The 23,363-nt window shown below is 46.1% G+C and overlaps 1 protein-coding gene across 1 annotated transcript in view; it reads right to left on the bottom strand.

Moving 5' to 3' along the window:
* Positions 1 to 22,522, bottom strand: part of TMC2 (transmembrane channel like 2) — a 69,619-nt gene extending 47,097 nt beyond the window's left edge. The window contains exon 1 of the mRNA XM_030485735.1: positions 22,379 to 22,522. Within this exon, the coding sequence (XP_030341595.1) occupies positions 22,379 to 22,522 (144 nt within the window). The remainder of the gene's footprint in view (positions 1 to 22,378) is intronic.
* Positions 22,523 to 23,363: the final 841 nt, after the last annotated feature.

The raw sequence follows: 23,363 nt of genomic DNA, 5'->3' as shown, positions 1-23,363 counted from the left end.
CACTCTAATATATTCAGGTCCATAGTTCAGCTTGGCCCTTTCATTAATGTTAGGGAAAACTATGGTCAAGCTTCCCAGCCTGAATTTAAACACAAAAAGAATCAGTTCTGTGTATGGGCTGGAAAGCTGAGGGTATTAGCTCTCTATCTAGGCACTGCAATACTTGCATAGTTACAACTATCAATAAATTCACTTCCCAGCACCATATGGAGCAGACAAGTCTCTGTATTCCCCAGAAAGGAGGAAAGCTGAAGACACATTTGCTGTCTTAATGGTGCTTGGGTGCAGGGTGCGGCGCGGGCTGTCTTGGCCCCTGCAGTGAGGATGCTGCAAGCTGGCCACCCAGGATTCACTCTGGGTCATTGCTGTCACGTCTGATGTGGCCTGTGCCTGACTTGTGTCTCCTTTTGAGGCAGTGAGCAGAAATGCACAGCCTTTTCTCTCGGGCTGCATTTTCTTCTGGCTGATGTGTTGAATTTTAACCAAGCTCTCCGGCTCTCTCTCCAGGTTACTGTGAAGAGAGTGTTTGCTGTTTGACTGTTGATGTTGAATTCGTAGAAATGGAATAGCAATAATTACAGTATCCCAAATTTCAAAATACGTGCTGCCCAGCATGCCCTGGGAGGCACATCCTTATTCTCAGTAGAGAAAAACTGAACCTGTGATCATAGTTTGAGTGCATTTAATGCACTTGTGTCTCTTTTCTCAGGAGAGGTTTCCGTGTGGCATTTGCAGGTTAGAGGGAGAAAAGACAAAATTATTGCAAAGACTCCTGCTACATCTTGGTTTTCTTTCTTTCCATCCCCAAAGGTTTGAAAATAATTTAGGAGGTGAAATGATGTAGAAGTTATTCTCTATTGTCTGTATGTTCTTCTATATTAGGCCACAGAAAGATAACATTGCATGTACGTACCCATGTTCATACATGTGCATGGTGCTTTAAAGAAAAAGAAAGAGGCAAAAATGGCATGGTAAGGTATGGATCTTAATGCACACACCTTTTCCACTATGTAATAGTAGTAGTATTATCAATACTTTTCTATTGCTATAATACTTAGAAACCAATTGGGTTGGAAGTGTGCTGTGCTGGGAGCAGAACAAAAAGTCCCTGCCCCAGAGAAGTTCAAGTCTTATTCTACTATGTCTTGCTTGCTTGAAAATCCCTGCCTGGGTTTTCCAGTTCTGCCTTCCTGAGGGAATGGGAGGATGGGGTCAGCCTGGGTGGCTGCGCGTGACACAAAGGACAGGATGGAGTTGTTATACTTGATGCACTGGGAGAGGAGGAGGTGGTTTGGGACCTCTGGGGAAGGTGACAATGATCTCAGTAGCGAAGGTGTGTGAAAATTAGCATCGTGGTTAATGGTCAGGCCTGCTGATCTAAGCTAGAGAAACTAGTTAAAATGAGAGGTAAGATCTCCCAAAAAAATAAAGCTTCTTTCAGCCACCAGCTGTTAACCTGTGCAGTGCATCTTAGTCCATCGCTATGCCTTGGAAAGACTAGATTTCTTTAAAATCCCACTTCATCCTTCTTATCTCAGCGGTATGTCCAATCTAAACTGGTCTGTGAAGCCTGGACAAAGAGGTGCATGTCCACCACCACCAGCAGTTGAGACTGATTTGCACTGGGGCAGGATCTGCAGGGGCACGGGAGGGAGGTTGCAGGCTGCTCTTCAGCAGCACGCAGGTTTCCCACCAGCACTAACTGTATCGGGCCTTTGTCCAGATGCTGAGCTCAGGGCTAAGCTCTGGACTGCTCCTGATTAAACGTCCAAGGTCACGCACAGCAAAAGCAAGCAGTGCAGGTCTTGGAAGACAGCATTGAAGAAAACAACACAATGAATTAAACCTTAGCTCAGAGCAGCTTCCAGTGTCTGAAGGGGGCTACAAGGCTGCTGGAGAGGGACTCTTCATCAGGGACTGTAGCGATAGGACAAGGGGTGATGGGTTCAAACTGAACCAGGGGAAGTTCAGGTTAGATCTAAGGCAGAAGTTCTTCCCTGTGAGGGTGCTGAGGCGCTGGCACAGGGTGCCCAGAGAAGCTGTGGCTGCCCCATCCCTGGCAGTGTTCAAGGCCAGGTTGGATGGGCCTTGGGTGACATGGTCTAGTGTGAGGTGTCCCTGCCCATGGCAGGGGGTTGGAACTGGATGAGCTTTAAGGTCTCTTCCAACACAAACCAGTCTGTGATTCTATTAATGGGGAGAAAATCATTGAAGAAAACCACAATGAATTAAACCTTGGCTCCTGATGGCCTGCGGGGAGCTCTCCCAGCTCAAGGGGCTGCATGCATGATGCTGCATAGGACTGGCAGCCCTTCCCATAGGGAAGGGGACAGCACAGAAGTCACTCTCTCTGCATTATTTTCCTTCCAAACTTGGGTGCCTACAGACCCATCTCCTCTGGTTCTGCCTGTATTCAAGCAGATGAGATCCAAAATTACTCTCTTGGTTATGGCATAAGTATTCATAGAGCAGCAATGTCCCCCTTTGTGCTCGGTATCAGTTGTGCCTACAACTGAGTGGAAAATAAACACCGTCTGCATCAGGTGGAAATGAATGGAAACTGAAAATAATAATAATAATTAAAGAAGGCTATGAAAGCCCAGAAACACATTTGAGAAGCAGTGGTGTGTTTGATATTACACAGCAGTATGTACTGGCCACATCAGCACTGTGTGTACGGCACTTGCTTGTGATAGCCTAGCTTTCCTGGGGTTTTCCATAGGCCTGTAAAGGATATAGGCTTCTTGTTAGCTAACAAAACATGCTGTGTAGTTTAATTAGCTTCCTGGGAAGCGAACATCCCCAGAGATTTAAATGATGAGAAGAGTCATGGATTTAAAAAAATTCTGTGATGACAAAGCACAGTTTTGGCTGGTCTCCCGACTTCCAGTTCCATGGGATTGGTTTTGTCCCTCTTACCAGAACTCTGTGCTGCCTCCCTGTGTCTTATAGTGTGATGAAATCGATGCATTTACCTACAGAGGAGTTTTTTGTTGTAGTTTGTGCGGTTTGTTCCTTTCTTTTTAATCAGCATCCTTGACCCCTGTTAGCAGAAGCCTTCACCTTCCTGCCCCATCACTTTCAATGTCAGTGTCCCAGGAGGAGGCTGCTACCCTGCTGCCTCTGGCACGTCACCCCAGATGCTGCATGCTGATCCTCCTCCATGGGAACCCTGTCCTGAGAATCCCACTCCATCCTTAAACATCTGGCACCAGGTTATGGTTAACTGCTTTTTCAGCAGTTAAACCCCAAGTTGCCTGCCCCAGGAGGCTCAGAAGAAGCAGAGAGCACATCTGTTAACTTGTCTCAGGCTGTGTTGCTGCACCTTTATGGCAATCTGTTTCTTAATTATGAAATGCAGGATTAAATATTCACACACACAGTGCAGGGACCATGGAGCCCAGATAGATGTGTCTGTCCCCATCGTCCTCTTGCTTTTGCGGTTTGTGTCAGAAACCACTCTTCAGTCTTGGATTTTGGGTGTTGCTTCTTGTAATCTGACTGCTGTTTCCAGAGAAAGTGTCAGAAGATGGGTTTTTATCATAGAATCACAGAATGGTTTGGGTTGGAAAGGTCCTTAACATCACCCAGTTCCAACCCCGTACCATGGGCAGGGACACCTCACACTAGACCGTGTCACCCAAGGCTCTGTCCAACCTGGCCTTGAACACTGCCAGGGATGGGGCAGCCACAGCTTCTCTGGGCACCCTGTGCCAGCGCCTCAGCACCCTCACAGGGAAGAACTTCTGCCTTAGATCCAACCTGAACTTCCCCTGTTTCAGTTTGAACCCATCACCCCTTGTCCTATTGCTACAGTCCCTGAAGAAGAGTCCCTCTGCAGCATCCTTGTAGCCCCCTTCAGACACTGGAAGCTGCTCTGAGGTCTCCACGCAGCTTCTCTTCTCCAGGCTGAACAGCCCCAATGTTCTCAGCCTGTCTTCATACGGGAGGTGCTCCAGCCCCTGATCATCCTCGTGGCCTCCTCTGGACTCACTCCAACAGCTCCATGTCCTTCTTATGTTGAGGACACCAGAAGTGTACACAGTGCTGCAAGTGGAGTCTTACTAGAACAGGTGGGCAGAAATCTCTTATCAGTGGTTAAAGGTTTATTTCTTGGGGCATTCACTGTTACAGACACCCGGCTTTGCTTTCATGTTGTTTCTCTTTGAACTAGTTAATACAGAAATGCCTGGTTGCATACCTCAGAAAGAAAGCCGATCTATGGACCACTGAAAAAAGCTGAATATTTTTGTAGAAACCTACATAAATGTGACATAGGATAAAGTTTAGCAATAGTCTCTGTGGGAATGGCAAAAATCCCGATTCTGTGCTATTCCCAGATCATTAAGGGACGACAGATTTTCACAATTGGGTTGCTGTAAATTAATATCTATGAATGGGGAAGTGATAAACAAGCAAAAATCCTGTCAGAGCTCTTCACAGAGGGCTTCCCACTGCAGCCAGCAGCTGAGGACTTTCCACTGAAGAACTTCTCCTGGCAGAGGTCCTAATCTTGACCCTCAGAGAGGCAGTGATCAAACCATTGTGATCCTTGAATACGAGTTTCCTTGTCACATAGGTCATGCAATTATGTTTTCATTAGAAATTAATGCCAAAATTTTTTGACTGAACTCAAGTATCTTCAAGGCTGCCCAGAGAAGTGGTGAATGCTCCATCCCTGGCAATGTTCAAGGCCAGGTTGGACAGAGTCTTGGGTGACATGGTTTGTTGTGAGGGGGTTGGAACTGGATGATCTTAAGGTCCTTTCCAACCCAAACCAGTCTGGGATTCTGTGATTCTCTGATCTCTTGTGAAAAGCTGAGGACTTTGCATGGTTAAGATCCAGCACATTGTGAGCTGCATTGTTCCATCGATCAATGTAGAAAGAAGCTTTCTCCTTCCTTTTAGCCTGAATTGGGCTAGATTAATCTTGCTGTCATTGAACAGGTTTTTTAAACTACCTGATAGATTGGGTCACCTATAAGTATAGGTGGGTTTTTCTTTGTAAGTGTAGGAAGATCCTTACCAAATCAGGTCTAGATAAAGTGCGGGATATGTTTTGCAGACTGAACTACATCCATCTAAAGCTATAAGGGAGATTTACTAGATCACAGATTATTGTTTTCTGAACATTTGCCAATTGATAAAAGTTCTTTGAAATGTGGGTGGATGAGGCAGACATCCTGTTTCACAGTCTCCTTCACTGGTGTGTAACAGGAATGTTTGCAGCTTTGTTTCAGCTTGGGGTGTTCCTTCTCACCTACCCCATCCCTGCCTTTGCTGGCTTTATTAGTGTATTGTTTCCCACCTTCTTTGCAGCTTTGCTGGCCCATCTGAGTAAGGTGCTCAGTGATGGTGTGGAGTGTGACTCTATTCCCCCATACAGAGCATGGTGTGGGGGAACAGGAGGGCTACCCATGGTGTTGGTAGCCTGAGCTGGGTACCTTTGAGGCAGTGAAACAAGCACCTTGCAAGCCCTGGGTTTGCTTTTTAACGTGATCTCTGTGGTTTTGCTAATGATGACCTGGTTTAAGTGGGTACCACTAAGTGACCAAACTACCATGTGAATCGTGTAACATCCCCACAGGAAAGTGGTGCTTTGGGCCGAATTGTGCTGTTAAACCATGGGTTAAAACCAGAGTAGTTATGGAAGAGATAAAAATTTTACCCGCCAGCTATCCTCACATCCTCTTTCATCCTTCTTTCTTATTCTGTGACTTAACACAGGAGATAATCATGTTCTTTTGGAGCCTGTGCTATGGAAGAGGTGGTGAGCTTTTCTATTCCCATGGCATGTGAAAGGAGCCCCCTGCTCTTGCAGGAGGTACAGGACAAACACTGCTTTCACACTGTCGCTTCCTCAGTGCCACTTCGCCCAGGCAAACTCAGTGCTTTAAGCCAGGACTAAGTGGTCAATTGATGCAGAGGACCCTGGAGCAAGCTTGCAAATTAGTCTGCTTAAAAGGTTGTGCTTTACATATTTGAAGATAATTGGGCTATCATAACTAATTCATCGAAGGATGTCGACAGGAAAAGAGCCATCCATCCCCACTTTCTAGCCTTAGATTAAATAGCAGGAAAGCCTGTTTTGGTTTTTCTCCTCGTTTCTGTCCTAATGGATGTGATCACAAAAGATGGATTTATTTTTTTACACTATAAAGGCACGAATGAGGCAATGGACATGAAGAAGAGGCTGACTGTTGTTTACGTGGCCTTGTATGAGGTGCCAAGGGCATCATTTCTATTGCATCCCAGCCTCATTCAGCAATGAGGTAAAAAACCCCCTCATACACAGCTTTTTCTACTGTGAGCAGTGCAGCAATCATATCTGCAGGGAGAAGGCTTCTGTTATTCATACATTGGCTGCATCAAATTGATGACAACACTCTCGTGTACGGACATCTGTCTTGCACAGCTCTGTTTCCATGACAGTAGCCAACAGATGACTGTGCTGTGATGGGGATAATACATACAGAGCACCTTTCCATCCAGAGCACGTTGATACCCACAGTTATTCCCAGAAAATGACTTTCAGATTCCTAACTCTTAGTCCTTCTGTGTGGATCCAGGAATGAATACTGAAGGGGTTTTTTATGATTCCTATAAATCATCATGCTGTAAGAAAGAAGACAATTTTCTTGTCTGTCTTTAATGCCTCTCTAGAGGCAATATTCTAGATCCTTAGATGTGGTACAGGGCCTTCAATACCATGAAAATCAGTGGGAAATGCAAAGAGGAAAGGAAGAACCTCAGGAAGAACCTGAGGTTTCTATGCTGTGAGGGCAAATAAGCAGTTTTGCTAGTAATCATCGGTGTCAGATATAAGATATCAGTGACTTTCTTTTCTGTTTCCTTTTATTCATTCTCTCATGTCCTAACAGGACTGCGTGTTCAGCTACAGGTGCTGGCTGAAATGCAGGTCAACAGTAGCAAACCAGTTTTGTCTTTGCTGGATTAGTGGGCTGACTGATACGCTACAAGTCTTACCCTCTGTCACCCCCTGGTGTATTTAAAAGCAGTCAAGAACAACCCCGTACAAGAGCAAATATAACCTGAAGGAAGGGTTTCTCAGATACCAGGTTCAGCCAAGCAAATTCTGGAGGTGGGAAGATCTCTCCCAATATTGGTTTTCTAGCCTGAAAGCCCCAAATGAGCAGAAATAGATGAGCTGAAGGAAAAAATCGTCCTTGACAGCGCGTAGGTTCAATTCTGAATTTCCTCAGAAAACATCTAGCTGGTAAAAACTGGCCCCTCCAGCTCTCACCTGATCCGTGATGTCTTGGCAGTTGCATGTCCAGCAAGGAAGGTGAAGCTTTCATTTGCTTCTCTTCCCATTTTTCTGGCTATGTTATTCTCTGCCTCACCCCCTCTGTACATACAAACAGGCTTGCACCCCCTCCTAGTCCCATGCCTGCCTGTCCTCCCCTTGCCTTCAAGCCCCATTACACTTTGGACTCCTTAGTTCTTCCTTTCCTATATCTGGCATCTCTTAGAAACATATATATATATTTTAAATACATTAATGTCCCTCAATCTTTGTTGCATATCTCCAGGTTCTGTGCTGTAATGTCTCTGATGTCCTCATATCTTTTCACTTCTAGCTATTCCAATTGATCTGTTTCCTCCTGCTGTTGCTTTTAATATTTATTCTCCCTCTCAGCCTAGCCACTGCTTTTTCAGCTTTAACACCTTTACTTCTTCCAAGCCACGGCTTGTCTGATCTCACTTTACTGTAATTCTGTCCATCATTTTCTCTGTTATCTTCAAAAAACCATATTTTTGCCCCTTTCCTCCATGCCTGGTTTGAGTTACCCTGCCAAGGCTCCTGGCACCTCTTACAGTGTCACTCTGCAGCCATAGCATGAATGGACTTGTGCCCACCATGCTTCTCCCTGATCTCCAAAGCCACCAGGGTGTCTGGCTTGCAAATCCCTTGGGTACCACAACCTGGAAATACATCCTGTATCCTGCTCACACGGGCACGGGCAGCCCCGGCCCAGCTGCATGAGGCTGTGGTTAAGAGGCCTGGAGCTGCATGGGAAAAGGACTTGGGAATTGCTTATCCCTTATAAAATTTCACCAGGAGACCAAAATTCACCTGAAAGGTCCTGCTCCTGAGAGAGTTCCTGTGTCTGTATGTGTGTTTTCCTCCTGTGTGTTGCCAGCAGCAAAGCTGCGCCTTTCCTCAGCCCTGCCACACCAGTCCCCACTTCCTCTCCTTCAGTGGCTAATTCCTAGAAGGAAAGCCTTGCATCTGAACTAGACTTTGAACCAAACCAGTGTCAGTGCTGCTCCTCATGTTTCTCATCCAATGCTGCTCCCCAGCACGTGCTGCAGCCCTTCCCTCCCCTCTCCTGGCATGGAGAGGGCTCCTCCATGGAGATAAAGCCGTGTTGAGAGCCACAGGCTCCCCTGCAGCAGGCATTGTGGTGTGCCCCTCATTTCCTTGCTGGCCCACCCCAAGATGACCCATTGTCTCCCCTATTCTGAGAGCCATTTCTCCTCCCAAGATGCAGAGCCTGCTCATCAAGCCTGAGCAGCTTGACTGCTATTAACCCGATGGGGAGCTGTGCTGATTTCCAGCTCCTATGGAGCTGGCCTATCCTGCTGGCATGTTATTGAAGTGAAGAAAAGAGCAGAAGTGGTTGGCTTTTTCTACTCGGAGCTGCCATAATTTTCTGTAGTGATGGGACATCTCTTTTAATTTCTTTCTTTCTTTTCTTTTGTTGTGTTTGAGGAGTATTTGCCCTAATTAGTGTTAGCTTGAGGAGGAACTACTGTGAATGCTGAAGGTGAATTTGCTCCCCACCAATGCCAGGTTTCGGTGTGGCACAGTTAAGAATTGTGGGGCATCTCTGTCCTTGTGTAGCATTGATGGGAAAGGAATGGGGCTTCACTGGGGACCCAGCCAGCAGCACAGCGGGGTGCTCCCTTGCATGGTTCATCTGGAAGTGCTTCGGGGCAGAATCAGCCTCAGCACTGCTGCAGTGGCCACCCCTTGGGGCAGGCGGGTGAATACCATAGAGTCCCAGACTGGTTTGGGTTGGAAAGGACCTTAACATCATCCAGTTCCAACCCCCTGCCATGGGCAGGGACACCTTCCACTGGACCATGTCGCCCAAGGCTCTGTCCAACCTGGCCTTGAACACTGCCAGGGATGGGGCAGCCACAGCTTCTCTGGGCACCCTGTGCCAGCGCCTCAGCACCCTCACAGGGAAGAACTTCTGCCTTATACCTAACCTGAACTTCCCCTGTTTCAGTTTGAACCCATCACCCCTTGTCTTATCACTATAGTCCTAAAAGAAGAGTCCCTCTCCAGTCACCTCCACTGCAGCCATTGCTCTCCCCATGGACACTGCGGGAGGTGGGGAAAGCTTTCAGTGTGTTTTTAAGCAGTCAGACGCAGGGTGGGTCATGGTTATAGCAGGGTGAGATGAAAGGAAATCAGTCTTTGCATGAACATATGTATTTCTTTAAATAAAGAGCTGGTGTTATGAGAGCACACGGTGCCCTAGGTAGGGAGTGATGGGCTTGTTGCCATGGGAACTACTCTTTCTGCTTGAATAGCAAAATCAATAATTGCCCGAAACACTGTGTGTTTGGAGTTTGGTCCCTTTTTGTCATGTAGGTTTTGCGAGAGGGGATATGATGGATTCTGCAGGAAAACAAAATCTCTATGGATGCTCTGCACTGCTCCCTGTCAGCCTCGGTACCTGCAAAGGGATATGTTAATGCCATACCTTAATTTAAATGGATAAAGCTTTATCCTGCCATGCCAAAGGCCTAATTCTGTAACTCTTGCCTTTATTTTAGGGAAGCAAAGCCTGTGCTCCTAGGAATGGTAACCAATACCAGCAGGGTCAAGGTTGCTGACATACACTGGTTTGGGTTGGAAAGGACCTTAAGATCACCCAGTTCCAACCCCCTGCCATGGGCAGGGACACCTCACACTAGAGCAGGTTGCTCCAAGCCCCTGTGTCCAACCTGGCCTTGAACACTGCCAGGGATGGGGCAGCCACAGCTTCTCTGGGCACCCTGTGCCAGCACCTCAGCACCCTCACAGGGAAGAAAGTGGTGAAGACTATGTAGTCTGACCACAGTGTGAGGAGCACGTGGGCCAAACTGCTGAGTTTGACCCATGTGGTCATGGTAAACACTATAATTTTGAATCCCTTCCTGTGGAGGAATCTCTTTGGGAACTGGTGAGCCAGGCTCTTCCCTTGCAGAGCTCCTCAGATGCATGGGCACTGCTTCCTTGTGTCCTGGGGCCTGCCTGGAAGATAGCATTGCTTGGTCACCATGGTACCAAAACAGGGTGCTGCTCCAAGTACCTCGTGTTTTTCTTTCTTTCTTCCACCCATTACACACTCTGGTCAGCAGTGAGATAATTTGTTTGGTTGATACGCTGGAGGGAAGGGATGCCATCCAGAGGGACCTGGATGCACTTGTGAGGTGGGCCGATGCCAACCTTATGAAGTTTAACCAAGCCAAGTGCAAGGTCCTACACCTGGGTCGGGGCAATCCCAGGCACTGCTACAGGTTGGGCGGAGAAGAGATTCAGAGCAGCCTGAGGAGAAGGACTTGGGGGTGTTGGTTGACAAGAAGCTTAACATGAGCCGGCTTCAGTGTGCGCTTGCAGCCCAGAAAGCCAACCGTATCCTGGGCTGCATCAAAAGAACCGTGAGCAGCAGGTCGAAGGAGGTGATCCTGCCCCTCTACTCTGCTCTCGTGAGACCCCACTTGGAGTACTGCGTACAGTTCTGGTGTCCTCAACATAAAAAGGACATGGAGCTGTTGGAGCGAGTCTAGAGGAGGGCCACGAGGATGATCAGGGGCTGGAGCACCTCCTGTATGAAGACAGGCTGAGAACATTGGGGCTGTTCAGCCTGGAGAAGAGAAGCTGTGTGGAGACCTCAGAGCAGCTTCCAGTATCTGAAGGGGGCCTATAAGGATGCTGGGGAGGGACTCTTCCTTAGGGACTGTAGTGGTAGGGCAAGGGGTGATGGCTTCAAACTTAAACAGGGGAAATTTAGATTAGATATAAGGTAGAAGTTCTTTACAGTGAGGGTGGTGAAGCACTGGAATGGGTTGCCCAGGGAGGTTGTGGATGCTCCATCCCTGGCGGTGTTGAAGGCCAGGTTGGACAGAGCCTTGGGTGACATGGTTTAGTGTGAGGTGTCCCTGCCCATGGCAGGGAGTTGGAACTAGATGATCTTAAGGTCCTTTCCAACCCTTACTATTCTATGATTCTATCATTCTAATTCCCTGTGTTACCGTGCTAGAGGGAATTCATCCCTGGGAATGAAGCTAACGCCTCACTGAGATGAACAGAGGTGATTCATGCTGCTTCCAACTGCTGGGTTCACTTGTTTATAGACTCAAGCTGCTGATGTGACTGCTCAGTTACATCCCAGGTTAGGAGTTAGCTTTTTCTCATCAGGAATTTCCTTTCTGATTATTTCGGGGAGGGGGGGAAGCCTTAAAGAGATCCCTTTAATTTCTGTATATGTTTTGTGTATTTGTGCTAGCAACATGAATAGATGGATACATCGATTTAAATCGATGTAAATATTTGTGCTAAGCAATTTGATGTGTCCGGCAAAATGATTTGATGATGACAGGGTATAGTTGGTGAATATTCCCTCCCTCAGCTGCTTGCAGTAGTGCTGGTCTTCCATACCCAGCATCTTTATAATCTCTGCAGTTTACAAAATACACCAATGACCTGAGAATAAACTAGAGACAACACTTGGAAGAGAACTTGGTTTCTCTCCCTTCCCATCATAACCATTTTGTGTATACTGGGCTTTTTAGGGGTTTTGCTGGGTTGCAATATCTTATACAGGGGCCATTTACAGTCACAAAGTAACTTCTTTTTCTTCCCAAGGGAGAACAGATTTTCTTGTTTATACATTATTTTATCCACAGGGAGTTTGAGTAAGGCAGATTTCAATGCCTGGACTTCCATTAGAGCCTGTAGACACAATCTGACCATTGCACCAGAGCAAACATAGGTTCTAGGATAAGGAGACCACTAACAATGGCACCAAGTAGGTTCCTCACACATTTTCCAAGTGGTTGTTTTCCCAAGGCATGGCCTGGCCATACAAACATCTGATAGGAGCCATCGCTCAATGGTTTAGTGCATTCCAGTCCCACTTTTACCTTACAGACTTAGTGCAGTTTGGTCTGACTGTTCATTTGGCAATTACAACTGTAGGATGCTTCTAGTGAATCTATCAGGTGGTTTTTTCCAACTTCTTAAGTTTGTTAAGCTCAGCCAGTTTTGTCCGTTTGAAGTTTGCTATCTTCAAAGTGTTAAAGGCAGAAGAATGGCCTTGGAATGAGCAGGTAATAGTGGTTTTGACTATGGCATCAAAATACGCCACTCATTTTACAGTGTGGGGGGCAATTCATTAGGCTCCTGAAGTGGCAAAGCTTGTGAATTGGGGTTTAACTTCCAGCAGACTTACAACTGTAAGTAACTTGGGGCAATGATCCATTTGTAACTCAGAGGAAGTTGGGTTCTGATGTGTTGCACAACCTGCTGAAGGCTGGCTCGACTCTGGGTGAGACAAGCTTTTACTTGCCAGGAGCCACCAAAGACCTGAGCTGGTGTAAATCTGTGTCAGGAGAACCTTTTAAAGCCTTAGAAAGCCAGTGATGGCTTTAATTAATCTCTCTTATTCTGGGTTGGCAAAACTGGTCCAGGAATTTGCTTTTTCCAGATGAGTGAATAGAAGAAACCCTTTTCTGGGGGGGTTGTTTTGTTTTTAGCTTACTGGGTTCATTCAGGGGATTATTTCAGACAGAATTTGAGTGTTTCCATTGATTTGTCTTTCCAGTCCCACTCCATGAACATATAATATCCTGTCCCCAGTTTCTTTCTGGTAGTGGCAGAGGTCCTCTGGTGCCCCCTCCAGCGTCTGGCTTCATCATCAGGAGGCCACATCCATTATTTCCCTTTGTCTAACAGCACTGCCAGCTGAAATATCTCTTGTTGCTCTTAGTGATTTAGGCCATTTCTCAAAGACTACTTAAGTTTCCAGACGGTGAATGTTGAATCTCAAATGTGTGGGAGCCTAATTGATTTCTCTTCTTAGGAGAATAGAAAGGTATCGCTCCATCTGAGATGTAGTTCAGTGTAACGCACACAGAATAAACAGGCATTTGGAATTAGGATGCACCAGCCGTGCAAATAGCAAGTCATGATAATTGTTGTTTTAAATAAGATAACACCCTGGGTCTGGAAGAAGCTGGAGGTCTGAAAGTGCAGATCTCCACCTTCCTTCAGTTCCCTGCACCTTCGTGGAGCCAGGAGGATCTTGGCTTTCTCTGGGAGAAAGGACAAGGATAAAATCCACATTGAAGATACTATATCGGGACCTGAGACTCATTCTGATCGTGTCTCACAGCTCACCAGCATCTCTGTGAACCAGGCTGTTTCCTTGCACTTATCCCCCTCCAGAGTATGGGGTTCCTCTTCTCTGTGTGGGAGAAGAGGCAGGATGGAGAGGTTTAGAAATCACAGACTCATTAGGGTTGGGAGGGACCTCTGGACATCATCCAGTCCAACCCCCATTGTGAAAGACAGAGCGAGGAATATTCCTTTTCTGATGTCCTTCTCTACCTTCCCAGCAAGAATAGCTTTCCTTTTTTTTGGGGGACACACACACACACATGTGCTTGTTTCCAGCTTCTTGGGACCCTCTGCAGGCGATTTCTCAGCCTGGTCCATAGTGAAGCCTCACTGGCATGTGCCCCATCCACACTCTTTGGAGAGCATCTTTTTTTGCCATTACAGAAGCTGCAAAGTTTGCCAGAAAAACAAACTCTCTGACACAAGCTGCCATGAAGCAAGCAATGGCCTGTACTTAAACCATATTCCTTCTTGGATAACTGGGAGTAATTGAGGCTTTGATAGATGAACTCTGTTACTCCAGTCAGTCGCTGCCGATCCTTTGCACCTGCTTGAAATTCATAGGAATTCCTGGTATTGAGCCTGTTTGCCATGTGGATGATGAATATGAGCCTGGCTTGCTCTAGAGCACTTTTTCAGTTTCACTTACACTTAATTTTACTGAAGCTCTTCCTTCTCTTTTGTGTTGGTGGTTGGCAAAGAGCCAGTTGCTGGAGCTGGCTTCGTTTTTGGGGCCGTCAGCTTTGATTTTCCTCTTGCACGCTGCGTTCCCAGTGTCCGCACACTGGGAAGCTGTGTTATTCCTTCTAAATCAAGATGATTATTATCTCTGTTACTGAGAGAAGTCGCTACGAAGCTTGCCAGTACATTGCTGTAAATCAGAGAAATTCCCATCTAAATTTCTGCAGGGGATGGAGCTAAGGTAACAAGAGACCTGGGCAGGACAGTCAAGGAAATCAGAGGTATGTTGGCCTGGAAAGTCACCAGTTCAGATAATTCCTTTTATTATAGAACAGCACAGACATAACATACCAATACCTGGTAGATAATAGCATTTTTTTCTTGGATACATGCATCAGAATTGCATATTGCAGCATTTATCAGTATAGAAATGGAATTATGCGTTTGCAGAATGCTCTGCAGTGCTTTGCTCACTACAGTCTTACAGTGGGAAATGGAAAGGAGCCGAGGGGTGATTACTTCATATCTACATGGGATCTTAATGCATGGCTACCTGAATTTGCCATTGTGGTGGGTTGACCCTGGCTGTCACCAGGTGCCCAACAAAGCTGCTCTATCGCTCCCCCTCCTCAGCAGGGGAGACCAAATACAAAGAAAGGCTCATGGGTCAAGATAAGGGCAGTGGTGGGTTCATCTTGGAGCTGGCTGCCATGGGCTCTGTCCAACACAGAGGAAGCTTCTAGCACCTTCTCATAGAAGCCACCCCTATAGCCCCCGCTGCCAACCCAATACAGCTGTATATTTGGGACTGTCTGAACCCTGACATGCCTTTTCATATATAGCAAAACCAGGGTTCAGGCAAAACTGGCAGTATCTTATCAACTTGTTTCCAGTTATTCATATTTTTGCTTACAGAAATAATGCAGAGGAAGTCTAGTGACTCTCCATCACGCAGTAATGCAGTTTAAGGGTAGGAGTTTCCCTAATTTCTACTAACACTATCTGTGAGAAAAAGCTTTGGGGACAGGAGGAATAACTTATATGGGAAGTCATAGTGTACTGTCCCGTGACTCCAAGTCCAAAATGTATTTGCTCTTCTCCAACACATAGACTGTGCTCAATGGCATTTTTCAATTTACTTGATAGATGAAGCAGTGACTTCAGGGAGGGTAGGATATTATCACCCTCTATAAAGTGATAATCTTTCATCTCTTATCACCTTTATAGAGTGCCTCAGCCCCTGCTCACTGGGAGAGCGTGCAGTGAAGCATTTCTATGGACTTGCCCTGTTCTTGCACTCTGCCCTGGGCACTACTTGGAGAAAACACCCATTGGAGCTGTGTCACCTGGGGTCCTACACATTACAACCATTCCTATGTCTCCCCTTTCATCTTCTGACTGAGAAATGTGGGGACAGCTGCTCAAAGTTTGAGTTAGCATTGTATGAAGTCCATAGAACAGGACTTTATACAGCCGCAGGTCTGAGCATCTACTGTTGTGAGCCACCACACTGAATAATTCCCACCGTCAATGGATCTATATCCACTTTAGACTCAGTATTTTTCAGGCAGTTTGGATTATATGTGCAAAGATACAGCACTTCTAGATGGAAAATTCAACAACTCGGATGCAAAGGGGAAATTGGAGCCTGGAGATGCCTGCAGTACACTTCATCTCCAGTGAGCTGTGCATGGTTGCAGCCCTCACTGTTGCTGATCTATAGAATATTTATAGATAGTATAAAGGCTGTAAATTTGGAAAGGTGATAGTTCCAATAATTGGGCCTCTCTTATTTGTTTTGGATGCTGTTCAAAACCTGAGTGCTCTACTTCCTAAGCTAGATTTATTCCTGGCCAGTTTATACTCCTGTTTTCTTGTGCTAAGGGCAGCTCTGTGCTTCTGATCCATTGTGTATTGCCCTTCTCTTTACAAAGGGCAGCGTGTGTCCACTCTCTCCTGTCCCACAGCTAGGACAAACTAAGCTCTTAGCTGGCAATTGTAAAACAGCTCCCTCTTCCCCACTATTCCTAGGATCCAGCAGAGAGGTATCTGATTCACTACAGCATTTAAGTGCACGATTGCGCACTTTTTATCCTTGAATTTCCATTGTTCCTCTCTTCAGGGTTGTCTGGTTTTGCTGACACAATCTTCTTATTGTCCTCTTTGCTAACAATGAGTTCCCACTTTGAAATCTTAGCAGGAAACGTACTTAGGACAAAATGTAATTAATGAAAACCCTAATGAATATGAACAGAAAAATTGAAAAGATTGATCTGAAATCACTTCTGTTGATAATCTTCCTCTGGCCTGATGAAACCTTTGTTCAGCTCAGCTGGTTGCAGTCACTTTAAGCACTTGAAATGTCCTATATTAATTCTCAGTTTGTGTAATAATCCTCTCCTTCTTAAGGAAATGACTGTGTTTACTCTTCTTCCATGTAGTGCTGCACAAAACCCTTTGACGGGTGTCAGCTCTGCTGCCTTTCCCCCTCTAACATGATTGTCCTGGATGGAAACAGGCAACACCATCTCAACTTAAATCTTGGATGGCATCTAGGTTTTCCTGAATCTTTTCAGCCTCTAAACCCCATCCCTGCTTTTAGCAGGCCAAATACTGGGTCCTCCTTCCCTCTAGGAACCCTTTCCCACAGGCTTCAGGTGGAAACACCAAAGGGGTCTTCTTTTTCCCTTGGACATATGGAAATACCAAGCCTTTTGCATTTCAAAGACACTGAGCTTTTCGGTCCAGCAGACCTGTATTTCTAGAAGTTCTCCTTATTTCTCCACATTCTTTATAGGAGATTCCTGTCTGATTCTTTGAAGAGATTAAACTCAGGATTTCTCCATCCCAGTTTATTTCCTACAAGCAGCGTTTTTCTAGTCCCTTCATTGTGTGCCAAACCCAACTTTAACATAGCGTCAACTCTTGTTGGCTCAGTGGCTCCGTCTTCTGCTGTCTGTCAGCTCTCACATCAAGACGCCCATCTCCAAGGTGAAGCAAGCACAGAACCATGTCTTCACTGTTATGCCCAGCCCAACATCTTGGTCTTTGCAGACACTCTGGTTCCTTGGCAGGAGGCTGTCACTAATGACCTGGAATGTTGTCAGCTGAGATTATCATAGAGCACAGCACAGAGCTGGCTGTTTCCCATACCAAGTATCAGAGGGTATAGTCCAGAACCAAACTTCTCAGGTTGAGGGCAGGAAATAAGGGCAATTCAGTGATGACATCAATCATGTCAATAGTGATGAGTAAAACAGAATGTCACAGCTTCTTGGCAAGGCTCCTGGAGCTCAGTAACACCAGTGCTTAAACTAACTTGAGGCTACAGGAGTTGTGAAATATCATTATGTTAATGTTGGAGAGGCAATACCATTAGCTGAAGTCTAGGATGACTTGTTGAATTTGTCAGGTTAGGGCAATTTGCTGAGGTGATTATATTTTGATTCACTATAATTTCAGTTTGGAACATTTAATTTCATGTATTTATTTAAGCCTGTATTGCAATTAAATCTCTTCTCTTGCATATAGATTCCCAGGCTTTTGGAAGAAAGTGGCTGTGCTTTCACGGCTGCCTTGGAAATTGAGATATGCTGGCTGCATTTTCCACAGTGCTTCCATGAGCAAGGACAAAAAATCCTACTTGCAGGATTTTTATCGGGGCGGGTGTCTGCTGAGAACTCCCCAAAAATCCTCTGTGCTCCTCTCAGTGACATTGATCCCTGTTGGATGCCTGGCTCTGTGGTCAGCTCCAGAAACACCACTCTTTGGCACCCTGTGCATAGGGGCATGCCCATGTGTGTACTGCTAGAAGTCAAATTATACTGACCCTAACCTCCTAAACCTGTGGGTAGATGCTGATGTGACACTGGACCTTTGGGGCTGCTGAGCCCGGATCACTTGGGATTTGGATAGGGCATGCTGGCTGCGTCTAGAGACTGGCTCCTGTCCCATTTCTCATTCTCACTTTGGTTCAGGTGGCACTATTGTGGGGTGCTCTTGACAATCAGCAACTTTGGTGCCATTTGGATTTGAAGTGCCTTATGATGCACACAGAGATGGATCTGCTTCAGTCCAAGGAAAGTGTCCTTTCTAGGGCTCTAGCTGCCTCTCATGAAGCAGATGCATCTTGATGATAATGCTGCAGGCTACTGAGAGGGAGGAAAGAAGGGATGGAAGGAGGGAAGAAGGGGGAGGGATAGCTCAGAGCCTTTGCTGTGCCCTCCTGGATGGCAGAGGCATGGTGCTGCGCAGCAGACTGGGCACCCAGTCAGCAACAAGAGCAAGAGCTGGTCCCTCACCATCAGGGAGGCTGTGACAAGGGGAAATTCAGAGCAGAAAGGAGAGCGGATAATGCAGAATGCAAGGCTTAAAGGTTTTTTTCATTTGTTTTTCTCCTTCCCTGGAGCCTCCTGAAATAAAAGCCGGCACTCCTCGGCTTGAAGGAGTGGATGACTGCAGGGCATTGTAAAGCTAAAGCATCTTGTTCTCTTGAAATAGAATTGTGCACAAAGGCAGCTTTGCATTACATCCCTGCCTGGATGCTTTTTAGCACTCCTCCAGTTTAGAAAACTCTTGTAATTGCTTTAAGTCTGTTTTTCCACTGCTCCAGGTCTGGTCTTTGTTTTCAATGGAGTGACGGTGGTTCCTCAAAGCTGCATGCAGTCTTCACCTATAACTCCATTATTTTAGAATCGTGGAATCACAGAATGGTTTGTTTTGGAAAAGACCCTAAGCTCATCCAGTTCCAACCCCCTGCCATGGGCAGGGACACCTTCCACTAGACCATATTGCCCAAGGCTCTGTCCAACCTGACCCTGAACACTGCCAGGGATGGGGCAGCCACAGCTTCTCTGGGCACCCTGTGCCAGCGCCTCAGCACCCTCACAGGGAAGAACTTCTGCCTTAGATCTAACCTGAACTTCCCCTGTTGCAGTTTGAACCCATCACCCCTTGTCCTATCACTACAGTCCCTGATGAAGAGTCCCTCTCCAGCATCCTTGTAGCCCCCTTCAGACACTGGAAGCTGCTCTGAGGTCTCCACGCAGCTTCTCTTCTCCAGGCTGAACAGCCCCAATGTTCTCAGCCTGTCTCTATATGGGAGGTGCTCCAGCCCTTGATCATCCTCGTGGCCTCCTCTGGACTTGCTCCAACAGCTCCATGTCCTTCTTATGTTGGGGACACCAGCACTGCACACAGTGCTCCAAACTGGGTCTCAATTTTGGCACCTGTTGGTCCCTATAATCTGTGGGTTTGGCTCAGGGAACCCTCACTTCCAGCTCCATGGGTAGAGTTTGTTGTCAGTTCAGTCACAGAGATCTCATCCACCTATCTGCTGGAGCCTGTTTGTTACATGGTTACAGCCCTGCTTCTGGTCCTTTTGCCTGCAGAACAGAGTTTTTCTGCCATTAATGTAACTGAATATTCCAGAGTGTGAACTAAGAAGTTACTTTTGCTCTGTGGTTTGCTATAAGTGAAGCTGCAGCTTCAGAGAGCTGCTGAGATCTTTTGACCATTCTTCATAGAGAAGACATTAAAAATAGGAGCTTCATTTTAAAGAACTTTGAATGATTGAATGATCAAATAGCCCTAAATCCTAGTTCCTGATATTTGCCAATGTACTCCTTTGTAGCATCCGCGATGATTTTGCTGCATAGCCCTGGAAAAGGGGAGCTGGTGCCTGCATTCGTGTCCTTCCTGCCCCTGTTGCTTCCCTGGGAAGGTGTGTGTGCTCCCCGCCTGGCTGTGTCCCAGCAAAGGGCAAAGCTCTTGTTTGAAATGGCATCTCCTCTTGTGCTCCTGCCTGGTGTGTGACAAGTTCAGTCCCACACTGACACTTAAGCAGATGCTGGTCTGCCTCCTGGAGAGTGGCTCTTGTCCGGAGTGCTGCGGGGCACTGGTGATGGGAACCCATTGCAAGAGGGCATGAGCTCCTCTGCTGGGAAATGGCTGTGTGTAGGGTCACAGCGGGACGCTTCAGCTCCTCCAGCGCTCCGGCCTTCCCCCGCTCCCTTCCTCAGGAATGGGCATATTTGACTTGAGACCACGTACTCTCTTCTTGTAGAGCTATTGCCAGCAGTATTTGCCTTCAACTTGCTGCATTTATATGGCTATTAGAGAAGTAAAAACTGTTTTGTAGCGCACCCTCCCCCAGCAGCTCCCCTCCTATGGCTGTGTCCATGGGCAACAGGATTAGTTTAGTAAACAGGGTGGGCCTGTTTAGTCTAGAGAAGAGCAGGCTGAGAGGGGATCCCATCAATGCAGATCGGTATCTCAAAGGCAAAGAAATGAAGAAGGTGCCAGACTCTTTCCAGTGGTGCCCGGTGACAGGACAAGGAGCAATGGCCATAAACTAACACACAACAAGTTTCACCTCAACATGAGGAAGAACTTCTTTACACTGAGGGTGTCAGAGCACTGAACAGGCTGCCCGGGGGGGTTGTGGAGTCTCCCTCTCTGGAGACATTCAAACCCGCCTGGACACGTTCCTGTGTGACCTGCTCTGGGTGGCCCTGCCTTGGCAGGGGGTTGGACTGGGTGACCTACAGAGGGCCCTTCCAACCCGGATGATTCTGTGAACATCCACCTGACCACATGCTCTTGGCAGGGATTCTCCTATAAAGAGATGCCTTGAAAGGTGCATGACAAACTCTTCTCTTGTATTGCTCTTTATCCCTTTTTATATCCTTCCAGAAGGAGTCACTCAGAGCCAGTTCTTTATTCTCTTAAGATGTTGGGTGTTTGTGTTGTCTGTCTTAGAAAGTCACTTACCACGGGAGGAACTGTTTCAGTCTCCCCTTAATACATATGCAGACATATAATAGGCACCAAGGAAACCTCTTACCGGCTCTCAGTTGTGCTTAGCTGTAAAGTCCTGTCACCCTTACTTTGCACCCTTACTTTCTTGCTTCTCCTCACAGATTGCTAACTTTTTCAGGTTCCTGAATTTCTTTTCCATGTCTACAGATATAATTTGGTTGGTTCGATCCCCTGACATTGTGCCCTATGAGAGCAAACAAGCATTTCTGAGGTTATTCAGCAACACTTTTTGACACATCTCCCAGCCAGTCTCAGAGAGTCAGCCTCTATCTGCTTTGCAGGTTTTGATCAGGCTATTCATCATGAAGTTATTAGTGCTTTCCAGGTCCTCTTACTTTTCAGTACAGAGTTCTCCACTTCTGATTTTTGCCCGCAGACACGATGCTTTATTGAATCTGTGAGCTCTGACTTGGTTTTTCTACCACTTGTCAAATTTGTGCTCTGATATTTCAGCTTTTGACACTACTTCTCTTGGCAGAATCTAATAGATGCTGCTTGCAGGCTTCTGTATCTGTGGATTTTGCTTAGCTATGTTGCCTTTGCTGAGAAACAGCTTAGAAAAAGTAAATACATTCTTAGTGACAAACCTTTCCCAGTTGACGCTGCATGCATTTTTGAGATGACACTGAAGTTTTGCATATTTACTGGTCAAAAAGGCTGTCTACATTCTAGGAATCGGTTAACCCACCCCTCCAATGGCTAAATGAATTATAAGCAGGTGACACAATTTAATTCAGCATTGACAGGCATTGTAAGGCAGTTGCAGGGACAGCTGAATGAGTCTGATTGCAAGTAACCAGATGTGTTTGCTTTATATGTGGCAGGATAGCTTTATTGTAGTAGCACAGCTAATCAAAACCCAGCCCTCCTCCTGGGTGAAACCTTCATATTTCTGCACTGGTGCATGATGTTCTCTTTATAGACAACCCCAGGTCTCCACAGAGAAGTTTAGTGGGACTTCTGAGTTCATTGCATTGAATTTCTCTTTCAGTATGGATATAACTCGTTTCCACTCATTGTGCATTACACCGACTGCATTTATTGTTTATTGACTCATTGTGGAGCATACCTAAGATTTTGAATCAAACATAGTAATTGTTTGCCTTTTTTTCTCTACAAGGTTGTGAAAAGGGGTTTTTCTCCTGCTGGGAGGGGTGTTCTTTGAAAATCTCTTGAAATTGTGCCTGAAGCTCAGCAGAAGGAACTGACCTGTTCTGGTCCAGAAAGAAGCTCCTTTTCCTTCACTGACTGTGGCGGGGGGGGAGCCCAGGGTTGCTGTTACTAGCCTTGCTTATGTGAATATCCCCAGGCAGATGGAATAAATAATAATAATAATAGTAACAATAATAATAACAGCAGTGATGCTTCCACATCGCTTTGCCATGTCCTGGTAGGTGGCCTTTGCGGGTGGCAGGTTGGTAGGAGTCAGCTGTGGTGCAGAAGAGCTGACACTGATACCTGCTGGTACCCATTGTTGAACTGGGGTGCTGGCTGTCCTCTGCTAGTTCTCCATGGCGTGGGGTCATAGATCAGTGGCTGGGCCTCCACAGGCACTCCTGTCGACAGGGTGGGACATCCAGACATCTCACCTCTACTGCTCATGGTCCTCACACAACTGTCAGCGCTGTCCCAAGCCAAGCACAGCTCAGGGGAGAGGTTTTTAGGGTGGTATTTAAATAACAGAATAACATTAAGGGTACACAATGTCTCAATCTAGTCAGGATTAATGTCTAGACTTTATTAATGATTTCACAACACATGGCAGGAAAACGTGCTTCAGCGGCATATTTTCCATCTGACAGAATAACAAGTCCCTTCAGGAGCACATCAATTGTTTTATCTTGGCTTATCAGTGTAAATCTTCCGTCTGTCCTGTTAACACTGCAGAAAGGAAGCAAGTGAATGAAATTGGCTTATATGTACTGATTCTTCTTTCATTCCTCAGGCCTGAAAAGACTAGATCTTATTTCACTGAGACCAAAGTTTTTGGCAGTATCCAGAATTGAAATAGCTGAATTCATTGCTTGTTTCGAAGTTCCTCCCTGCTTAGCTCCATAGATGTGACACATATGCTTCAAACCTTCGATAATAATCATGTTTACTGCAAACAAGTCAAACATTCAGCAGCAACATGTAAATAAGAGCAGTAGCAGCAGATGTCCAAACAAAACCAGTACCATGCTATCCAAGTTTCAACTTGGCTCCCATTTTAGACAAGCTCTTCACAGAAAAAGGTTATTGCATCTACAAAAGCAATGTTAACAAAGGGACATAAATCTGTCCAGCTCCGATTTTGCCACCTTGGATGCTGCTCTTTGAACTTTGTACTAATTCTTCCAAAGCTTATCATCTTTAAAAGTAGCTTTTAAGTACATTAGCTCAACGTGCATGGTTTTTAACACGACCTTTCTCATTTTCTAATTAGTTTTGTTGCTCAGCTGTT

The sequence above is a fragment of the Strigops habroptila genome, chromosome 1 (genome assembly GCF_004027225.2).
Source record: "Strigops habroptila isolate Jane chromosome 1, bStrHab1.2.pri, whole genome shotgun sequence".
Taxonomy (NCBI): Eukaryota; Metazoa; Chordata; class Aves; order Psittaciformes; family Psittacidae; genus Strigops; species Strigops habroptila.
This window is presented reverse-complemented; position numbering and strand designations above follow the sequence as displayed.